This window comes from Geotrypetes seraphini, chromosome 17, assembly GCF_902459505.1.
Source record: "Geotrypetes seraphini chromosome 17, aGeoSer1.1, whole genome shotgun sequence".
In the NCBI taxonomy this organism is placed as follows: Eukaryota; Metazoa; Chordata; class Amphibia; order Gymnophiona; family Dermophiidae; genus Geotrypetes; species Geotrypetes seraphini.
The window spans coordinates 11,846,050-11,869,092 of NC_047100.1; the positions used below are offsets into that span (position 1 = coordinate 11,846,050).

The following is a 23,043-nucleotide window of genomic DNA, read 5'->3' on the forward strand; positions in this document are numbered from 1 at the left end:
GGCGTCTAGTGGGGACGTCTAGTGCGGGCGTCTAGTGCGGGCGTCTAGTGGGGACGTCTATTGCGGACGTCTAGTGGGGACGTCTATTGCGGACGTCTAGTGCGGGCGTCTAGTGCGGACGTCTAGTGGGGACGTCTAGTGCGGACGTCTACGTGGGGACGTCTAGTGCGGGCGTCTAGTGCGGACTCAAGCTGGAGGAGGATGCACAAGGTTCTCACGGAGAAATTCACAACCACTCCCTGCAGCTCATAACCCAAATTCCACTCAGCCTGAGAAGGGTTCCGGCACGCAAACTGTTCAACAGCAGCCGAATCAGACAGCGTGCAGGGTCAGGGGGGCTTTGTTACCCGGTCGCATGACTGCTGAAGGCAGCCAAAGCCAGAAAATGTGAACTTTAGGACTGAAGAAAAGGCGAGGGAAAACCTCACTCCTCCCTTGCAATAGGGACACCCTCCTTCTCCCCCCCCCCCCCTCTACAGCTCTAACTATGTACCTCACTCCTGCTGGCCCTAGTGCCCTCCATCACACACAGATCTACTAATATACCCCGTTCCTTCCTCGCAGTGCCTTCTGGTACTCACAAACACACACCCCCCCCTCCAGATGGCTTCACATGCAGAAAGAAAGTAGGGCGTCTCATTATTTCTCCAGTGCTGGTGCCAAGAAGCAGACAGAGATTCTGATGTACTAAGGAGCACTTTCTCAGAAGCAAAACCTCCCCCTTCCCCAGGAGTGCAGAATTTGGTTTGAGTTGGGTTTGAACTTGCCAGGGCTGGACAAATTTCTTTCAGTTTGGTCCCAGGTATAGACAGAGCGTCTATTGCCTTTTAACTGGATTCCAAGCCTGAAAACATGTTTCCAAGGGTCGGTCCTTGAGGGGGTCGGTCGGCACGGAGACGGAGAGGTATTAGAACTGGGTCAGATCCCCGACCCACCCCGAAGGACCATTCGCCCCCCTGGCCTCCCCGCACTACCTATGAAGCAGCCGCAGCAGGATCGCGACGTCAGCTATATTTGCGCTACTTAGGAGCTGCTTCCTGCGTCGCGGTACCGCCCCCTCCTCTGACGTCAGAGGAGGGACTGGACCGCGGCGCAGGAAGCAGCGCCCAAGCAGCTGAGGGATTGCTGACGTCGCGATCCTGCTGCGGGCTGCTTCATAGGTGTGCTGGAAGGTCAGTGGGGCGAGCGGTCCTTCGGGCGTGGGGGGGGACTGAGCGGCAAGGCCGGGAACACCCCCTCAGGGCTGGTACCCGGGGCGGCCCGCCCCCCCCCCTAGGTACGCCACTGCAGATAAGTACCGACTGGACAATACTTGACAGACATAAAAACAATAGGGAAGTGAGAACTACAATTTTAAAAGCAAAGGAAACGGAGGGTAAAAAAAACAAAAAAACAATAGGGAAGCTAGGGAATTAAGATTGTTAAAAAACCCTGGCTGTCATCCAATCTATTCAGCAATCATATGCATCTTGGAAGAGGTAGCATTTTAGATTTCCCTTATTTTCAAACTTTTAGTCTCAAACTCACCCTACCTTAAAATTCTCAGTTTTCTAGTGACCAGTGTAGAGATATACTCATGACTAGAGAATAACATTCCCGGCGCTGCAGGAACACAATTTCCGCATCCCGTCGCCATGAGTTTTGCCACTGTCCCCGCCCCATTCCTGTAAACTCTGCCTTAACCGCACAAACCTCGAACACTTAATGATGATTTTAAAGTGTTTGAGGTTTGTGCAGATGAGGACAGAGCTTGCAGGAATTGGGGCAGGGACAGGAAAAGAAATTACCGGGACGGGAAAATGACTGGAAATGCAGTGGGCAAAACTGAAAGGAGCAATTGTAAGGAGTGACAAACCTGTTTGTGAGGCAAGTATAAGTAAGAGGAAAAGAAGGCCGCTTTGGTTCTCAAAAGTAATAGCCGAGAAGGTAAGGAATAAGAGGTCAGCATAAACTACAAAAGATCGCAGAAAGAGGAAGACAGGCAAAAATATCTGGAAAAGTTGAGTGGCTGGTCGTGTAGTCAGGAAAGCAAAGATGCAAATGGAAGAAAAAAATAGCTTACACGGTACAACAGGGAGACAAGAAATGTTTTTTTTATTTTCAGAGGGTTGTGTTTGTGAAGAGCTAGCTAAAATAAAGGTAGAAAAGTGATGGGGCCAGATGGTGTACATCCTAGGGTACTGAAGGAACTTAGGGAGGTTCTGGTAGCTCCGCTGACTGACCTTTTTAATGAGTCTCTAGAGTTGGGAATGGTACCGGTGGACTGGAGAAGGGCAGATGTGGTCCCTCTCCACAAAAGTGGAAGTAAGGAAGAAGTGGGGAATTACAGGTTGGTAAGTCTGACTTCTGTGGTAAGGAAATTAATGGAAATGCTTTTAAAACAGAGAGTGGTCAAATTTCTAGAATCCTGTGGATTACAGGACCAGAGGCAACATGGATGCACTAGAGATAGGTCTTGTCAGACAAATCTGATCAATTCCTTTGACTGGGTGTCCAGAGAATTGGATAGAGAATGTGTGCTAGATGTGGGTATTTAGATTTTAGCAAAGCCTTTGACAGTGTTCCACACAGACATCTAATAAATAAATAAACTGAGTGCCCTCAGGATGGGTCAGGAACTGGTTGAGTGGAAGGCGACAAAGGGTAGTGATCAATCTAATCTAATCTAATCTAAATCTTGGGTTTATATACCGCATCATCTCCGCAGATGGAGCTCGACACGGTTTACATGGTTAGGGAAGGAACGGAACTCCAGTGGAATTATATAAGTATGAGAGAAGAGAGGTTGGTGTGAGAGTGCCAGGAGCGGGACGGGGTTACGTTCTGGAGAGGAGCCAGGTCTTCAGATGCTTACGGAATGGTAGAAGGGGGCTCAAATTGCGGAGAGGGGAAGGGAGACTGTTCCAGAGCTGAGTGATTCTGAAAGGGAGGGAAGAGCCAAGTTTACCAACAAGGGAGATGCCTTTTAAGGAGGGGTAGGATAGTTTTAATTTTTGAGTGGATCTAGTGGAGGTTGGATTTGAGGAATTCCAGGATAGAGGGATAAAAGGAGGAAGGATACCGTGGAGGATCTTGAAGGTTAGGCAGGCACATTTAAAGTAGACCCTGGAAATAACGGGAAGCCAGTGGAGTTTGGATAGGAGCGGTGTGACATGGTCAAATTTACTTTTTGAGAAGATAAGTTTGGCCGCGGTGTTCTGGATTAGTTGGAGTCTGTGGAGGCTTTTCTTTGTTAAGCTTAGGTAAATGGAATTGCAATAATCCAATCTGGAGAGGATAATGGATTGTACGAGGACGGCAAAGTGTTTTTGGTGGAAGCAAGATCTCACTTTCCTCAGCATGCAATGGAGATCACTTTGAGGAAAGGGATGTTACCAGTGGTGTGCCTCAAGGTTCTGTTCTTTTTAACATTTTTATAAACGATATTGCTGAAGGGTTGTTGGATAAGATTTGCTTCTTTGCAGATGATACCAAAATCTGCAATAGACATGCCGGATGATGTGAATAACATGAAGAAAGACCTGGCAAAGCTTGAAGAATGGTCTGAAATTTGGCAGCTAAAATGTAATGCTAAGAAATGCAAGGTCATGCATTTGGGCTGCGAAAACCTGAGGGAAAGGTACAGTTTAGGGGGGTGATGAACTTATGTGCACGACGGAAGAGTGGGACTTGGGTGTGATTGTATGTGATGATCTTAAGGTGGCCAAAGAGATTGAAAAGGTGACAGGGAAAGCTAGAAGGATGCTAGGTTGCATAGGGAGAGGTATGGCCAGTAGGAAAAAGGAGGTATTGATGCCCCTGTATAAGACTCTGGTGAGACCTCATTTAGAATATTGTGTACAATTCTGGAGGCTGCACCTTCAAAAAGAAATAAAAAGGATGGAGTCGGTCCAGAGGAAGGCTACTAAAATGGTATGTGATCTTCATCATAAGGTGTACGGGCACAGACTTAAAGATCTCAATCTGTATACTTTGGAGGAAAGGCGGGAGAGGGGAGATATGATAGAGATGTTTAAATACCTACGTAATATAAATGTAGGTGAGTCGAATCCGGAGTAATCTGAGGAAATACATTTTTACGGAAAGGGTGGTAGATGCATGGAACAGTCTCCCAGAAGAGGTGGTAGAGACAGAGACTGTGTCTGAATTCAAGATGGCCTGGGATCTCTCGGAGAGAGAAAGAGATAATGATTACTGCGGATGGGCAGACTAGATGGGCCATTAGGCCTTTATCTGCCGTCATGTTTCTAGGTAGAGAAAAATTCAAATTATTGCACTTAATACATTTACCCCCCCCCCTTTTTTTTTCACATAAGCACGGAAGAGGTTTTTTAGTGCCCGCTGGCGCACTGAATGCTTTGCGCTGCTCTGATGGTCAGAGTTCCTATTAGTGTCGGAGCAGCGCAAAGCATTCAGCACACCGGCTGGCACTAAAAACCTCTTCCGTGCTTTTGTAAAGGGGGTGAGGTTAACTTGGCTTTTGATGGTTTGTTGTGTGCATAGTGTTCAGAATACATACAAATTCCACATTCAGGTTTTAGCTTTTTCCATGGTTTTCATGTAGCAATGGACGGTGAATAATAAAAGCCTCAATAACTGTTTTAAGACATTAGACATCTCCAAATACAGGGTGCCCACAAAGCCACTTCTTGATTTTAAATGGTTACAAAATCAAAACATATTGGAATATGTTTATAAATAAGATGACAGCAAATACAAGTCCCAAAAAGCACAGTTAGCAAGATCTTACACCATCGCTTTCATTTTCACCCTTGTAAGCTGCAATTGGTGCAGAAGTTACAATCTTCAGACAATGCAATGCGACAAAACGACCAGGAGTTCCTCAAGTGCCCCCCGAGATCACCCGACATTACTGTTTGTGACTTTTTCCTTTGGGGGTACGTACCTCTGCTACCCGCAACTATGGATGATCTGAAGGAATGCATCACTGAAGCTATAAACACGATTCGGAGAGTCTAGTCCGAGCTCGATTATCGCCGAGTAATAGGTGGGGCACACATTGAGTGTATGTAATCAACAGATACCATATGAGTTGATGAAACTGTAGCCTCAAAGGTGAAAGAATATTCCAATAAATTTTGGTTCTGTAACCATTTAAAATCAAGGAGTGCTTTTGTGGGCACCCTGTACAAGAGTGAGCATTTGTGGAAAATTCTGGAATCAAAGTTAGGCAGCAGCAAAGTGGTGATGGGGCTCATGTTCAAAACAGAAAGACATCCAAAAAATGGGATTAAGTGGCACTTGGACGTTTTTCTCACCAAAACATCCAAATTGCCATTTCCAAAACCGACTTTCTAGAGGTTTTGCAAGATGTTTGTCTGCAGTGTGTCCAAATCTCAAGGGGGCGAGTTATGGGCAGGATTTGGGTGGGCTTACCACTTGGACGTTTTGCTGCAATAATCGTCGTTACAAAACGTCCAGAGCACAGTTTAGATGATTGGGTCTAGACCTGTTTTAAAAATGAATAAGGGCCTAAAAGGTGCCCAAACAGACCAGATGACCACTAGCAGAATGAAGGTATGACCTTCTACACTCCCGCAGTGGGTCACCGACCCCCCTCCCACCCCCGAAAGATCCGAATGAAACAGTATTTATCTGTCTCTCAGACAGCTGCAGATAGCATGGCCAATCTTAGCACAACAGCAAGCAGGTGTCTGGAGTAGTCTGATGGGCAGTGCTGTGGACTCCAGAGAAGGGGACCCAGGCCCATATGTCACCCTAACTAGTACACCTATGGGGGATGTGAGCTCATCAAAACATACTGTACCTATATATAGGTGACATATGCAGCTCAAGAGCTATTGGGGTGGTAGACAGGTGGGTCTAGTAGGTTTCGGAGGACACCGCATACAATGTAAGGGGGGAGGGGGGTTCTGGTGAAATGTGTACCTGGCACCCTTTAAGTTTACAACAGTGCCCCACTGCTCTGCTGGCATGTCTGTGTGGTCAGTCTAGTATAGATGGTAAAGGGGATGAGACTTGATATACTGCTCATTCTTTGTGGTTACAATCAAAGTGGCTTACGTATTTTAGACAGACACTTATTTTGTACCTGGGGCAATGAAGTGTTAACTGACGTGCCTAGAGTTTCAAGAAGCTGCAGTGAGAATCAAACCCCCAACCTCAGGATGAGGAGTCAGCTACTCTAACCACTAGGCCACTCCTCTACTCCACCTACAGCTAAATAGCTTGGTTTCAAAAATGGGCAGAGAGACAGACTAAAGGGCCAAACAATCTAGATAGGTCATTTTCAAAAACAAAGAGAGAGAGACGTCTTGTAGTTTCAAAAACAGACATTTTCGCCATCTTTCTCAAAACATCCAAAGTTGGGCTTAAGATTTCATATTGAAAATGGCCCTTCCTGTGCAAATGAAAAATGTTAAACCATTTCACATGTTGTGTTAAGCAAAGCCAGAAGTCAGGGTCTAAAACTATAGCTGTACAGGTGGGCACCTGGTTTGGCAGTCAGGAAAATAAAAAGCAACACAGAAGTATCTTGTCATCAAGTCCATGTCAATTTTTTTTTTTTTTAGAGGGGGGGAAGTAAATGAGGAGCTAGGGAACAAAATACTTAGTAACATAGTAGATGACGGCAGATAAAGACCCGAATGGTCCATCCAGTCTGCCCAACCTGATTCAATTTAAATTTTTTTTTTTTTTCTTCTTAGCTATTTCTGGGCGAGAATCCAAAGCTTTACCCAGTACTGTGCTTGGGTTCCAACTGCCGAAATCTCGGTTAAGACCCTCCCAGCCCTTCTATTGAAATACACTACAAAATAAAATCAGATACTAACTCTGAGTTCTGAGAAGTATTTGGGATATACTAAGTGCTCCAGGAAAACCAGGTTTTATTAATTTATTAATTTTTTTTTTTTTTGGGGGGGGGAAGGACAGTCAGCAGTGACGAGTGGCATTTTTACCTCTGCAGATTAAAAAATCAGTTTAATGAAGCCTTCTACATGCACTCTGAACATAAGAATTGCCGCTGCTGGGTCAGACCGGTGGTCCATCGCGCCTAGCAGTCCGCTCACGCGGCGGCCCTTAAGTCAAAGACCAGCGCCCTAACTGAGACTAGCCCTACCAGTGTACGTCCTTGTTCAGCAGGAACTTGTCTCACTTTGTCTTGAATCCCTGGAGGGTGTTTTCCCCTACGACAGCCTCCAGAAGAGTGTTCCAGTTTTCTACCACTCTCTGGGTGAAGAACAACTTCCTTACGTTTGTACGGAATCTATCCCCTTTTAACTTTAGAGAATGCCCTCTCGTTCTCCTTACCTTGCAGAGGGTGAACAGCCTGTCATTATCTACTGAGTCTATCCCCTTCAGTACCTTGAATGTTTCGATTATGTCCCCTCTCAATCTCCTCTGTTTGAGGGAGAAAAGGCCCAGTTTCTCTAATCTTTCACTGTACGGCAACTCCTCCAGCCCCTTAACCATCTTAGTCGCTCTTCTCTGGACCCTCACGAGTTGTACCGTGTCCTTCATGTACAGTAACCAAGCTTGCTCTAGCGTTTTTACAATGTTTATCCTCTTCTTAATCTTCTTCCCCACCATGCGTCTCATCTCTTCGTAATTCTCTTTTCGGAAGTTTAGAACCGTGGCCGTCGTTCTGGACCTTAAAACAGGAATCCTGCCTAATTTATGGACCTGTAGTCTGAATTTCTTTAAAGAGTAGAATTAACCCTATTTTCATAGTTTAAAAAAAAACCCCACATACAGTGCATAAGTTATGTCCACAGCTGTCTTCCCAATTTTTCAGGATACAATTTAAAAAGAAAAAAAAAAAGACCACGTTTTCACCTATCGGTGTAGTCAACACCAAGGGGCCCTTTTTGCTAAAATGTTTTAAGTTTTGGATCTAATCATTTTAACACAGGGTTTTAACGTGTCACAAGCCCAAAAATAATGCTTCATCAAGAAGAAGCATTCCAAGTTATTATTATTATTTTATTGCAGGTCATACATTAAGGTTCCAAATAGCACGTGGTAGCAGCTGAGAGTTAACATGGGACCTTTACTGCCTCCTATTTAGGAGGCATCGAGTGCTCCCATGTTAACTCTGTATTAGCCAGTTAGCGCAAAGTAACAAGCCCTCTGCCCATGCCACAACCCCCTAATAGAAAAATTCACTAACATGCAAGATACTGCAAAACCCATTTAAGGAGGTTGCATGGAAACCCGTTTCAAGGCATTAACCACAGGTATGTGCTTGAAGAACTTTAGTAAAAAGGGACTCCTATGTTCTAGCCCAGGGGTAGGCAATTCTGATCTTTGAGAGCCACAGGCAAGTCAGGTTTTCAGGTATCCACAATGAATATGCATAAGATGGATTTGCATGTACTGCCTCCTTGAGATTTATGTATTTAAAAAGTTTCTATACCGCCAAAAATCTCAGGGGTTTCCAAGATTACATACATAAAAATACACATACATTAAAACATGTAACAATCCCAGATCACAATCCAAGATGTAAATCTATCTCGTGCATATTTATTGTGGATATCCTGAAAACCTGACCTGCCTGTGGCTCTCGAGGACCGGAATTGCCTACCCCTGTGTTCTAATCAAAAAGGAGGACAGCAATTCATTTCTCTAAGAAAAAAAATAATGTTTGTCAACCAAGTCAATGGAACTTGTGCAAAATCCACAGCTGTGTCAAAATAATTTGGTGAACCTTTTAAAATAAAAAGATGCATTGTGAGATCTACAGCAATTCTAAAAAAATTAAAAAAAAAGCCATTGGATCTTCTCAGTTTGGTGAATCTACGCACTTTGCATTTTCACCAGTGTCTATAGAGAAGAGTCTGGATTTTCCCATCATCAGACCAGGCAGAAACCCATTTGTATTAAGTTTAGCCTCAAAGTGAACAATTCTGATAGTAGAGAAGAAAGATCTTAAGCAGAGAAGTAAACATGAACAAAGCATTTGAGAAAGTTACAAGATTATTCACGCTTTAAGCACAAAATGTTTATTTTTCCTTTTTAATATACACTCTCAGGAATGTAGCGCCATCCATGTTCATATACAGGAAAAGGCCCTATTCAACAGGCAAAAGCGAGTTTAAGTCAGTGCAATGGAACACCACAATTCCACTTGGTTGCTCACGATACAACCATGAGCCCTCCCTCCAAAAGCCTATTAAAAAGGTAGATTGGAAGAGAACTGAAATTTTGTCCAGGCTGAAGATGCTGCTTAACTGTCTATAAAACTCACTTCATATCCCATGGCAAAAACCAAATTTGGAGTTCTATTCCAAAGTACAGTATACCTACAATTCACAGCTTGGAGATACAAGATATCCTTTGCCCTTCAGCAGGTGGAAGAAAACAGTTATAGGGAAGAGATGCAGAGTAAGGTGCCATCGGATTTATTTCCCCCCAATATTTAAGCTGCCTTGCTGTCTCCATTGTGGTTTTCCTTCAAACGAAATTTGCCATTTAGCGACGCTGTTTTAGTGGTTACCTTCGAATTTTAGATTTAAGCGGTGCTGAAGACAATGGGCTCCTTTTACAAAGGCGGGGTTAACGCGGGCGACTTTTCATCACGCGCTAACCCCCGGGCTGGCCAAAAACTACCGCCTGCTATTACGTGCGTCAAACCGCTGGCGCGCCTTTGTAAAAGGAGCCCAAAGGGGACAAAAATAAAATGAAATTGGGAAACAAAGATATGTAGTAATACGCATTGGAAGAGATGTGTGCCAGGGCAAGGACCTGTTAAATAAAGTCATTCTAACACTAGAGCGGCAACAAAAAAAATGAGCACATAAGGCCCTTAATTTAAAAAGAAATTAAACATAAGTGTCATTTTGGCAGCAAAAAAGGCTTCACATTTAATTCTTAGTGCCAATACTGTTGCATTTAGTGGCAAACACCCTTATGTACTATCACCACCAATAACAGCAGAGGAAAGTGTGCAAATAGCCAAGTCATTGTTATAGGGACGTCTGGAAACAAAGGTCCAGATTCCGGAAACAGCACCTATAATCGGACGGTGCCTAGAAAAATGGCACCAACCGCAAGTCAATCACACTTGGGCGCTATATACAGGGTTCATAGACAACGGCGCGAAAGACAAAGGCGCACCCAGACAATTGAGCGTTTTGCGGAGGCGCGCGCCCCTCAAAATAACAGTTTTTAGGGGCTCCGACGGGGGTTTTTTGTTGGGGAACCCCCCCCCCCCACTTTACTTAATAGACATCGCGCCGGCGTTATGGGGGGTTGTAACCCTCCACATTTTACTGTAAACTTAACTTTTTCCCTAAAAACAGGGAAAAAGTGAAGTTTTCAGTAAAATGTGGGGGGGCTACAACCCCCCACACCGCGGCGCGATGTCTATTAAGTAAAGTGGGGGGGTTCCCCCCATGCCCCCCCCCATCGGAGCTCTAAAAACATTAATTTTCGCTGCGCTCAATTGTCTGGACGCGCCTTTGTCCCGGCGCGCTTTTGACCTGACACCATATACAGAATCTGGCAGTGTCTATGTAAAAACATTAGGCGCCAGAAATGTAGGCGAAGGTTTTAAAACCCTACGTTTCAGGCGCCTAATGTTTTGGGTTTTTTTTTGAGAATCACACTTAGCGGTGCCAAGTCGCGTTCTACCCCTAGGTACCGCTAAGTGCCATGGGATAGGTGACTACCTTTTATAGAATTGGAGAGGCACTTATCTCCTCATTATTATTATTTTTTTTTCCAATTGAAGCTATTAAGGGGATTTTGCCAAAGCGTCTAACTTTAAGGGCCCTTTACAGAGTCTGGCCCAAAGTGTTTTATGTTGCATGACAATCCACTTCAAAACCCTTTATCATGTTTGCTGATACCTTACAGTAAGACGTACAAGCAGCAACCTTTACCTGATAGCTGAGTTGTGCCAAGATATAAGCAGACCTGTAATAACTTGTACTGTTCTTCCCCCCACCCCAAGACTCTTTATAACCTACCCAAACCCAACAGTAACTGGCTATTATACTTCTGCTATAAATCTGAATTCAAGTATTGTGAACTGTGTAAACACCAATGTTTTGCAGGGGATGGAGAGGTGTGCCACATTTCCAAAATTAAAAAGAAAAACAAAACAAAACCTGCCTTAGCAATCATTTTAACTTCATTCCTTAAAAATGTACGACTCGCTGTTGCTTAAAATAAAAGTTTACATAAAAAGGGACCTTCATTTTTGTGGGGTTCTCTCCCCCCCCCTGCAAAATAGAAGTAAAAATGGAGACTCACAAGCAGACCATAAATAAAGTTACACCCTTCAAACATTGCGTCTTTTTAGCTGGAACCAAAACATGTCAATTCAAGGCACTATACTCCGGCAGGGTTTATTAAAGTCTTCAAATTATTAATTCAAGTACACTAATTTTAAGATTGCTAGTGTGTAACAGTGGAACACAAAACTAAAGTGTCTTCAGCAATGAAAAATAAAGTATTGCCATAACAAACTTGTGAAACCATTTCACAGTGATTGCTTGATGCAGTGTATGGCCAGGTGCGCTATTAGGTCAGATCTGGGTGCCAGTGGTACAACCACCCCTCTTAGCATATGGCAACCATAGATCAAATTCTTCTGCAAGAAAATTTTAACTTTCATCCAAAGGCAAAAAAAAAAAAAAAGCAGCTTTAAGCTATTCTCAAGTTAGGGCCAGGCGGGTTGACAATGGGCTGCTGTAGCAATACTGGATGCACCTGCATGCCTGGTGTGGTAGTAGACCGGGCCATGCTCTGAGCTCCTGCAGTCCCAGAGTGTGCTGCGGTTCCTGTCCAAGGTAATCCATACGTCAGTGCTGGAAACACACCTCCATAATGAGAGACGGGCACCCTATGAGATGGCAATGTAGCAGAAAGGGCACGGCCTGGCACTGCCAGGGTCACAGACGGGGCTCCCGCCATTAACGCGGCCGACATGGGACAAGAGATGGGTACAAAGCACTTTTCCTCTGCGGCTGTGGCCGAGTTTACCTGCAAAATAAAATGATTTTATTATGAAGTGCGTCGTACGTAGCACATCTGTATTCAATAAAATTGTACAAAGTTCACTTTAGAATGTAATCAAGGCAGGGCTAACTTTTTGAACTGGGTCGATTACACCTGAACTTCCCAGATTAGAGGAATTGTGGGGGTCTGGACAGTTAAGTTTTAATTCTTATGCCAGGCCAAACAAATTTATGATCTGTACAGCACACTAAAAATGCTGCTACTAGGATTCAACAGTACAAGTCATCTGCCAACATTTTCAGGATTGGGGATAGCACGTCCCTGGGTTTGGGATTTTACTGCCACAGAAACAGAATGCAGTGAAAAGGCTTCTTCTGGGTTTGAGTACTATGGATTACATATTCATTTATTAAATTGTGTACACAGTTACTTTACAATCCCAGTTTTATCTTCTGAGCAACAGACTATTTGCAAGTAGGATCAAGGTTCATATAATAGGTAATTTAACAGCTGCTTCAAAGTTTTTCCGGCCTTTTTAAGGGCACCTTCATAAAATATTGACCAATTTTACGTTAAACAGAAATGCATTGGTCCTTTGAGAGAGGAGAACAGCCCTCTAAGATAATATATCACACATCCCCATGGTCACTAAGATAAATGTTAACCAGAGGCTCAGCACAAAAACCAAAATAGAAAATTATTTGCAGCCCAGGTTTATTTGGATTTCTGGTAGCAGGATCAGGTAAGAAAAACATCCATGGCTACATACATCATCACCTTTAAAAATGGAATTATGAAGCATTATTAGCCATCAAAACAACTAAAAGTTACTCAGGAAAGCAGGTTACATCGTAAGGGACCAAGCAGCGGTAGAGCTTTTTACTGCGGGGGCTGGTGAGTTAAATGCGCCAACGCTCATTCAATTCCTATGAATGCTGGAGCAGTAAAAGGCTTGATAAAAGGTGGTTTCCTGAAGCAGTAGTAGTCACTCCAGTCATGAAAGCTGCAAACAGATCAGATTTTCAAGCTACATCTAAAAAGAAAAAAAAAAAGAAGCGGACCCAAGTCACCGCTCTTCAAATCTCCTCTAGTCAAATGTGCCACAGCAGAAACATGGTGCAATAAAATTGATTTAGGGTAATTTTATTGCACCATATTTCTGTTGAGGCAGATTTGACTAGAGATTTGAAGAGTGGTGACTTGGTCCACTTTTTTTTTTAAATAGATTGAAAATCTGACCTGTTTGCAGCTTTCATGACTGGAGTGACTACTACTGCTTCAGGAAACCACCATCAGCTTCCTGCAAGCCGGTGAGTTCCCACAAGTTCAACTATGCTGCTACGATTTATGATTTAGGGAAGAGGAGGAGTTTAGGATGTGTGATTCTTATGAAATCAGTACCTTCTGTAATGGTTTTTGAAGTCTATAACTGGGCAGTTTGATAACTATGTCATGATTATACCGTATGTTGAGAGTGAATTGATGTTTGTTAGGTCTTGAGACGCAATTATGAATGTTTATTTTAATGGAACTCACTTAAGAGTATAGGCGATATATAAATTTTTAAATAAATAAATAATTGAAAGTGACCAGATAGCATCCTTCAAGACTAATTTTGCCTCCCTGTATATAAATACTGCTCTGATTTATTTACCTATATATGCATAACCAGAATAAAATCAAGGCTAGCTCAGTTTGTCTTTTATGACATGTCATATTCCATCATTTTAAGGAAAAATAAATTGCATTTTATTATACAGCATTTGAATATATTATATTTAAAGGGAACCACTCCAGCATGCCAAGAGTTGTTTTCTTACTTGCAAATTTGAGCTTTCCCACAAGAGGCACTGCTGCCTTAAAACACATGTCAAGTTTCATTTACTTCTTCAGGGGTGATACACAGCATTAAACAGAATTGGCTCAGCCTTTGAAATCTTTTCATTAGCTACTGCTGAATCTTTTGCTTTAGTGCCATGATTAAATAAGTTGATCGTTCTCATTTCACCAGCAGTCAGAAGTGCCTCTAACTTCCAGGAGATATTGATACGAGCTCTAAGATTTTTTCAGTTCAATAGTTCAGAATATCATTCTTACCAGCACAATTGTAAGTTGCTCAGGCAAATAAAAATTAAAAAAATCCCAGTGACTAATGTCCTGTAGCCACAGTGGTATTTAAATGTATCCATTAAAAAAATGGCTTCTCACAAATTATGGTCTACTGATCACCTGAAACCTTAGTTCTCAGCCATTTGTGTGTCAAATAAAAGCCAAGCTGTTTTCAGTGCAAGCATCCATAATGTTCAACTACCAGCCCCACCTTCCCACTAAATACTGCAATTCATAAACCAGTTTTTTTACTCTTCTCAATTTAACCAAGGATCCCAAACTAAATGAGGAATGAACATCACTGGCTGATCCATGAAAAAAAAAGACTCCAAATAGTACAAAATACGGCAGTAAAAATTGTATTTAATGCAAAAAAAATACAACCATGTTACTCCTCTTTTACATAAAGCTCATTGGTTACCAATAGAACATAGGATCACCTATAAGATTCTTCTACTAACTTTTAAAACCAGAGTAAATAACCAGCCAGAATTTATCAATAACTTACTTATCCCATATAACCAAATTAGGACGTTAAGATCTACAGCTCACAACCTCCTTACCTCATTGAAATATATCAGCACAATGAGGACTACAATTTTCTCCGTTAGTGCCTCCTCACTTTGGAACAGTATCCCAAATTACTTACGAGATTAAAAAACAACTCTTGCCAATTTTAAGGTGAAGTTAAAGATATTTCTCTTCTTTGATGCTTTTGCAACTTAAACTGTTCTTTTAAGGTCGACAGATTCAAGAAAGGTTTTACCTTCAGTTCCCCCTCCCTTTGTCCTTTTTTCCCTTGTGTGTTCTCTTTCTCTCTATCAATTGTAGTTCTAACCTTTCTTTCCTTTTGTTCCCGTTCGTCAATGTCTTTAAATATTGTCATTTCCCCTGGTCTGTTTCTGTTTAAATTGTATTTTATTTGGTGCATTATTTTGATTTTTTTATACACCGCCTAGAAGGCCAAATCAGTGGTTACCCTAAAACACAGGATTTATAACAGGATTTTCCCTACTTTAGTCACCCTGTGCCATAGGCACCAGGATTTAATTAGAGTTAATATAAGTCTTTTTACCATATGAGTTTGTCCATTGTCTGCATGGTTATAAAGCAGTAAATGGCAGGAAGCACTCAAGAACATGCCAAAGGTGACCTAGTTGTGCAAAATAAGTTCTGGAACCCTGCTCTGTGAAGTACTTCCAATAGAAGCACTTCCAAAATATACAAGTGAAACAGCAAGAATTCTCTCAGATAATTCTCATATCTTTTAAAAAACAAAACAAAAACCAAAACACAACATGAATGCTTAGCCATGTTGGAATAATTCCTTCAAAACTCACTTGTTAGAACAAAGCATGTTTTGAAACTGATCACAAACCTAGAAAATCAGAGGTGAAAACCAAGTCTTTGCTATAGTCTACTCTATTTCAACACATTGTACCATCTGTGCTAGCCTCAGTGCTAGATTAATGTGACTTTGATAAGATGACTAGTGGAATACACCATTTCAAAGGAAACCAGATATTTTAGGCAAGGATGGTTAGAAATGCCACCTAATGAAAAATGAACAATAGCTACTGACAATCAGCAAAGTCCATTTACACTATAGCAGGGCTGCCCAAGTCCGGTCCTCGAGATCTACTGGCAAGCCAGGTTTTCAGGATATCCACAATGAATATGCATGAGAGAGATTTGCATACCAAGAAGGCAGCACAGGCAAATCTCTCTCATGCATATTCATTGTGGATATCCTGAAAACCTGGCCTGCCAGTAAATCTCGAGGACCGGACTTGGGCAGCCCTGCACTATAGGATAGAGGGAGAACTTGGATGGAAGCATGTTAAAGAATTTGATGCATTTTACTTTGAATTTTGAGTGAGCCTTCTAAGATCGATCCAGATGCCATACAATAGAATATTTTCTAATCGGAAATTCTGTGTTGCACTTATCCAGTACAGGTTCTAGGCGATTTAAAAGTCAGGAGGTAAGGGGAAGTGGTTACATCACATCAGTAGATATGCAGGTAGATAGGACAAAGGAGAGGAGAGGCTACAGGGTTCAGAAGGAAAGGCTAAATGCATTGGAGGTGGGGAGGTAATTATATGTTCATGGACAGCATAGAGCTAAAGTCCAATGGGTAGGAGAATGAAGACGATTCTTAGCTTGGCAGATAGGTAGAGTTACCGAGTAGCAAGGTACAAGGGCAAGGGTGAATATCTTGAGATGAGAAAGGAAAAGCAAAAAATGAAATCCCAGTCCTTGGTTAAGCCTGTAACTATGATTAAAGCCAAATATGTACAGCAACAGCCTCCCCCAACCCATCATGCTATCCACCCAGAAGAGTTTGGTAATCTGCTGGTCTCAAATATGTGGCTTCTAGGAGGAGCCACTATCTTACTATGTGAATCCACAAAAAAGACAAGGTACCTTTGTCAGTGGCTTATGAAGGAAGAAGCTATGCTACTACATGAAGCCCTCAGAGTAGGCTACACGAAGTACCCTTAACACAGCAGCAAAGCAGGGTAGGAGGTAGGCGTAAAGGGGAATGGAGAAAGAAGCAAAAGGGATGAGGAAGGAAAGGAACTAAGGGGGCAATGAAGGAAGGATAGAAAGATGAGTATCATGGAGATTAGAGAAGATGTGGGAAATAACTGGAAATAAAGGCAGATGGGCAAGAAAGGCGATTGAGAAGGGTGATGGAGAAAGAGCTGGTTATTGAAAGAAAATGGTGGGGAGAGCTGTAGGAGGGATAAGAAGTGGTAAAAGAATAGAGAGATGGAGAAGGCAGAGGGAAGATGGTGATGAAAAAAAAGGTGGCGACATGAGCAACAAAAAGCAAATCAGGAGAAAATATAAGACATAGGAAACAAGGGAAATATCCAGGACATAATGGCCCAAACACACGCACACCATTTTCCAAGTTAGATAATGGAATATGTGCCCAAGATGTTATATGGAGAGACAGCCAGCCAGATTTGGAAACAAGGTTATTGGCTATATTAACTTATTGTTTTTCCTTTCCCAAAAGCTCATCTGTTTTAAAACTACAGAACTACACACTGGGGAGGTTCCCTGCTCACAGGAATGCCTCTGCTTAAACTACATAAGCAAAAGCAGGTAATTTTCAGTTGAAGGTTTTTGAACATTGCCCTTTTACAGCCCTCCTAGTATGGCTGTATTAAAGTGAATCACAAGGTAACAGTGATGGAGACAAACTGGATGGCGAGTGTCACATTTAAATGCCTTGATTACAGAAAGGACTCGACACGATTTGTGTTTCGGCCGCTAAGGCCTGCATCAGGAGTCCAAATGCTGTGCTGATTTCACAAACCTGAGCGTTTGCAGTGTGTGTGTGTGTGTCGGCATTTGGATTTATCATAAATCCACAACATTTCCAGTTGTTATACAACATAGGTTTGTGAAATCAGCACAGCATTTGGGTTCCTGATGTTTAGAGTTTCTGTAATCAAGGCATTTAAACGTGACTCTTGCCATCCAGTTTGTCTCCATCACTGTTGCCTTGTGTTGGGATTTTGTTCTTCTGTCATGTCTATATTAACGTGTATTACATATGGCATGTTCCATTTTATGTAAGAGTTTACAATATGTAACATGTATAAGTTGTATTTATAAATATATATAAGTAGGCCTGCTTTATAGCAATCTGCTTGGTGGGGTCCATTTAGAAAATGTAAAAATTCTATCATTTCGAATGCTACATTTTATATATATGATCAATTACACCAGCTGAAATTCTTTTAGATTTGCAATTAGTATCAAATTCAGAGTATGCAAATCTTTGCTTAACTTGACTTAACTTCCCAAAGAATTCTCAATTGGTATTATAGAGCCATCAGAAGCGAAACCCCAAATACACAAAGCATTAATTCCAGGGTCTATGTTACCACTACTGCTTCCTCATAGGCTCCTATACCAATTCATCATTAATTTTATATTAAATTCTAATTGATAAATCTATTTTATATTTTTATTGTCTTTATATATTTTTTAAATTTAATATCGAATTATGATGCTTGAATAAATAGTATTGAAATTTCATAGAACTTATCTTTTAGAGTCCCGGTTCAGAATTAGCCCAAACCAGGAGCAGTTAGCCGTCTGCGCCGACATGCATGTTTCGTACAGCAATACTTCTTCAGGGCATGGCAAAATTATTTCTAGTTGAACACTCTTTTAAACATGGCGGGCATCAACGCTGATCCAGTGAGCTTCTGATGGCCCTATAATACCAATTGAGAATTCTTTGGGAAGTTAAGTCAAGTCAAGCAAAGATTTGCATACTCTGATGAATGTGATGCATTATATATATACACACATATATATGCATACCTTGAACCTTTATCAAATAATTTCAAGTTATATCACTTATAACAAGCACAGAATTTGTTTTTTCCCCCAAATATAAAAAAGGTATCAAATAAACAAATTTACAAAATACAAGCTCTTCCTCAGAAGGGGAAGAGATACGTATTTAATAGAAAATAAGGAAAAGGCCTATGCGGACTAAATCCCAGTCAATTTCTTACTTGCTAAACTTTAGACACCACCACTGATTAGCTTCTTAAAATCTAAAAAAAGACCTAAGATGTTCAGACATCTCAAACTCAGGTGCATGGATATGCCAATAAAAAATGTAGTCCTCAATTTCCTTGTTTCGTCTCATAACTAAAGTGTTTCTTCTTTCCTGAGTTGATTTTGTCAATTCAGAATACAACCAAATTTGCAGTCCACAAAAGACAGTACCGGTGTTTTTCAAATATATCCTCATAATGGCACTTAGATCTTGCTCAAAGACAAAACTATCAACCAGAGTTGCACATTCCATTATATCAGAAAGTTATCTTCTTGTTGTAGATGGTTGAGTCCCAGATTGATTCAAAGGTTTATCCCGTGTCATTCTTCTTACCATTATTAACCAACAAATATACCTTGTTAATAGGTGGAATAGCATCTGGAGGAAATTTCAAATTTTCCAAAAGAAACTTTTTAAACACATCCACAGGGGATATACCTATAATTTTAGGACAGTTTAAAACTCTCAAATTTAACTATTAAAATTCTCCAATTATTCAGACTTCCTTAAAATAAACTTTTGATCTTTTGTTACTGCTGAAACAGTCTCTTATTTGTCTCAGTATGTTCTTGAGAAATCTTAGACAAAAACAATCTTGATGTACTTAATTCCTAGTACAATCTCTAATCTTGGGAAAGCTGGATTATTGCAACATTTTGTACCTACCATGTCCGACATCAAAGACAAAACAGTTGCAAACTATACAAACTACAGTACTAAGATTAATCTTTTCCATTAACGAATATGACCATAACACCAGCCTACCTAAAACCACACTGGCTCCCAGTGAAAGGCCAAATCTTATTCAAATTCTATTGCCTGTTTAAAGCACTAAAGAACTATGCCCCAGTTTACTTGGAACAATAGACTTGCACTGAAAGAAGCAAAAAGACCTCAGAGAAACATGAATCCCTTTACTTACCCCCCTCAATCAAACCCCCCCCCAAAAAGCTAAAAATGTTATGTGGCCGTCATTCCAAGCAGAAAGCTTTTCAACAAACGATGTGTTTTTAATATTGGCTTCAGGATGAATGCTACTGTAAGGATCTGTTTAATTACGGCTCCCTAAAATGTAATTATTCCTATGTAATTCAAGATGTCTGTATAAGTCTCGCCTGTTTTATTCTGTGTATGTTACTTCTGTAATGCCGCCTAGGAATAGGCGGTTGATAAATCTTTTAAATAAAATTAAATAAATAACGATATCAGATTCTTAGGTGCATTATAGAATATTCCAGAAATAAATCAAAACGATGTTTCGGAAATATGTCCTGCAATGTCTGTCTAAATAATAAGATTTGAAATGTAATTTCCTGGAAATGTCCAGATACCTCTTATTGTAATCTGCCTAGAATTGAAAGGTTAAGGTGGAATCGAAGTCAATAAATGTATTGTTTATTAATCACATTTTGAAAGATTAAATCCAACTTTACTTACAAGTTCTGCCTTGTCGTGTGCAGTCTTTTCTACCATCCCATCTAGTTTCTTTATTGCTTTCAGAAGCGTTCCTCTCAATGGTGGAATGTTAGCCATTGGTGGTGGTGGAGAATAAAGAGATGTAATGTTGCAAAGTGCCAAACACTCCTTCATTTGGCTCAAAAGCCGAACTCACCCTGATCACCAGCCTGGGGGTTGGCGACGATGCGATCTAGCACCTGGAGGATAGTAGACTTGTAGTGGGGATAATACCTCTAGTAGTCATCCAGCCTCACATCTGCCCCATTCACCTCCAATTCAGTAGTTACTGCAATCACAGGCCTATTAGGTATCCTACTTCCCCAAATAAAACTCACCCGTTGAGGGCCTTTTACATTTTGGTAACATCCTTCATTCTGTTGCATCAGATTTTGGCATATATTTTTACATCCACATTAACGATAAATATAGGCCAATACAACGCCAAGTGGGATCTCTATCACCTTTATAACTGCAGTTATGAACACCATGTTAATTCACTGGGGGGAAATACTATTGAAATTTAGCTTCCTCAAAAACTGATGGGAGTGTTTACATGTGCGTTTTATGTAAATAAATTTGCATAATACAAACATCAATGTATGCCTGTGTCTGTATTCCACCTATACATGCTATTACAGAATCGTGCTTATGTGGCAAACACATAGGTGGGGCATAGGTAGGGCCCCTGAATAAGCATGCAACTTCCCTGTTGCTATTAGGTGCCTTCTCTTAGGCCATCTATAGGTAAATGATAAGTAAAATATTGCATTATGCTAGTAACACAATCTGGGAACAAATGCCAGTATAGAAAATACTTATTGCATGTCACCTGGGATATGCCTAAATCGAGGCACCCATTTATAGAATTGCCCCTTAGAGCTCAATTTACACCATGGACACAGAATGGGAAATAGTCTTAGGCTTAGATTTCACCTTCTGCTTTTGTATACTACAGTTAATATTTACCAAAACTCTGTAGCCCTACGAAGGGCATTCAATAATTTGTCTACCCAAGTATGAAAATAGCAAGTCTGTGCATGATGTGACATGTCTCAAGATTACTCATGCACAGTTGTGGCTCGGTGCAAGTCTAATATTTCAAGAGACAGGTTGTCAGGAAAGTCTTCATGCGAATCAAGTAAGAAACTGCTAAATTTAGAGCACTGTTCAGTGATAAAATTTATCACCAAAGAAGGGAAAAAGCCAAAGGAGATCCATGAACGCATGACTGCAGTTTATGATGAGTCTGCCCCATCACCCTACAAAGTAAAATTTTGGAGCAAGCAGTTAAAGTGGGGTAGAGAGCCCATTGAAGATGACCTTCACCCTGAACGGCCTGTGGAAGCAACTTCCACAGAAATTTTCAAGAAAGTAGAGGATTTAATTTTGTCAGACAGACGAATAAAGGTTTCTTAAATAGCTGAAGAAATGGGCATCTCGGCAGGTACAGTTTTGAAAATAATTCATGAAAAGTTCCAAGGTTAGTGAAAGATGCTGGTGCTATGTCAGATGGCCACAAGGCTCCAGTGCTGTCAGGAGAACTTGAAGATGCTCTGTGAAGACCACCAGGGTTCAAAAGGTATGCTAATGCTGTCCTCTTCTTATCTGCAATTTAGAAAGTTACTGAAATAATTTATTTTTGGTAGATTTATGGGTAACTGAAAACCTGGTATTTTTTTATTACTAGAATCTTGTCTTTCACAAATTTTGTGAATCACTGTTATTATACAGCCTCTTTACTCTTTTGTACACCACAATGAACTGAAAGGTAAGGTAGTTGCAGTTTAGAAATAGAAATGTAAATATTGAAGAGGGGTCCAGGAGATGGGAGGGAAGCAGGGTGGTTAACAGTTGGCCAGGACAGGTCGCAGGAAGGATTGTTCCTATCCCAGCTCACCGCTGGACTATCAGGGCTTAAGGGAGACCTACAGTGGACATTGGAGGCTAGGTGAGGAGCTGGGCAGGAAGGAAGAAGGGCTTGGTACAAGGCACAGTAATTAACTATAAACCCCCTGGTTTTATAGTCAGGTGAACCTTTTTCCCCCTTTGAGGGGGGAGGGGGTGAAGGTTATCTGTGGAAATTTACTATTGAATATCGACTCAGTATGAACATAGCACCATGAATCAATGAAAGATTTATGAGTGGGTAAAAAGGTTTAAAAGCAGGAAGAACAGGTGTAACCGATGAAGGTTACCCATCATCGTACACACAAAAGTGCATTGACAGGGCAGGTGCCTTGATTAGACAAGACCAACAAATAATGGTGTCTCAATTGGCTGCAAGTTTGGATATCAGCTATGGATCTTCATTTGCCATAATGCATGACAACTTGAGATACAGGAAAGTGTGCATGATGGGTTCCCAAACAGCTTACTGATCTGCATAAGCAACAGATGATATGAAGAAAATCCGAGTATTCTGGAGAGAATTGTCACCAGCGACAAGACATGGGTGGATCACTGCAACCTGGAGAGCAAAAGACAAAGCATGATGAAGTAAAGAAAGCAGTGCTCACCCTGCTTCAGGAGCAGCTAAAAAACTTCTCTGCAGGAGTGCAGAAGCTAGTTGGACATCTTGCATAGGGACTATGTGGAAAAGTGATATATATAATTGCTCACAGTTACTTCTATTAAAGCCATTATATGTATCTTGCCTTTACTTGATTTACCCTTGTACTTTTGGCATGAAGAATTATAAGATGTAGCCTGCACACCTGTTAGAATGCTCCTGTTCTTTAGCAGTCCTTCAAATGTGTGTAGGCACCATCATAATTTACAAACTATGCTGCATTTTTATAATGCAACTTAGTAACAAGGTTCAAGGGTTATCTGCACCATACCATAATGTAAGAGCTTTTGAATATGGAAGGGCATGAATATCACCATACAACAGAGGGACAGTTTGGATGGCTAAATTCATACTACAGCAATTT

At 41.3% G+C, this 23,043-nt stretch overlaps 1 protein-coding gene and 1 long non-coding RNA gene across 19 annotated transcripts in view; one reads left to right on the forward strand and one right to left on the reverse strand.

Moving 5' to 3' along the window:
- Positions 1-10,572: 10,572 nt before the first annotated feature.
- The window catches only part of WNK2 (WNK lysine deficient protein kinase 2), a 206,437-nt gene continuing 193,966 nt past the window's right edge, over positions 10,573-23,043 (reverse strand). For 15 of the 18 annotated variants that reach the window (XM_033926235.1, XM_033926236.1, XM_033926238.1 and 12 more), the window contains one exon: positions 10,573-11,973. In XM_033926235.1, coding sequence (XP_033782126.1) covers positions 11,635-11,973 — 339 coding nt within the window. In that variant the 3' untranslated portion in view covers positions 10,573-11,634. The remainder of the gene's footprint in view (positions 11,974-23,043) is intronic. The other 3 variants (XM_033926249.1, XM_033926246.1, XM_033926247.1) reach the window with 3 other exon arrangements.
- Positions 12,646-19,588, forward strand: LOC117351228. The gene is made up of 2 exons (XR_004537355.1): positions 12,646-12,691; positions 17,087-19,588. It is a non-coding gene; the product is annotated as an uncharacterized LOC117351228 (long non-coding RNA).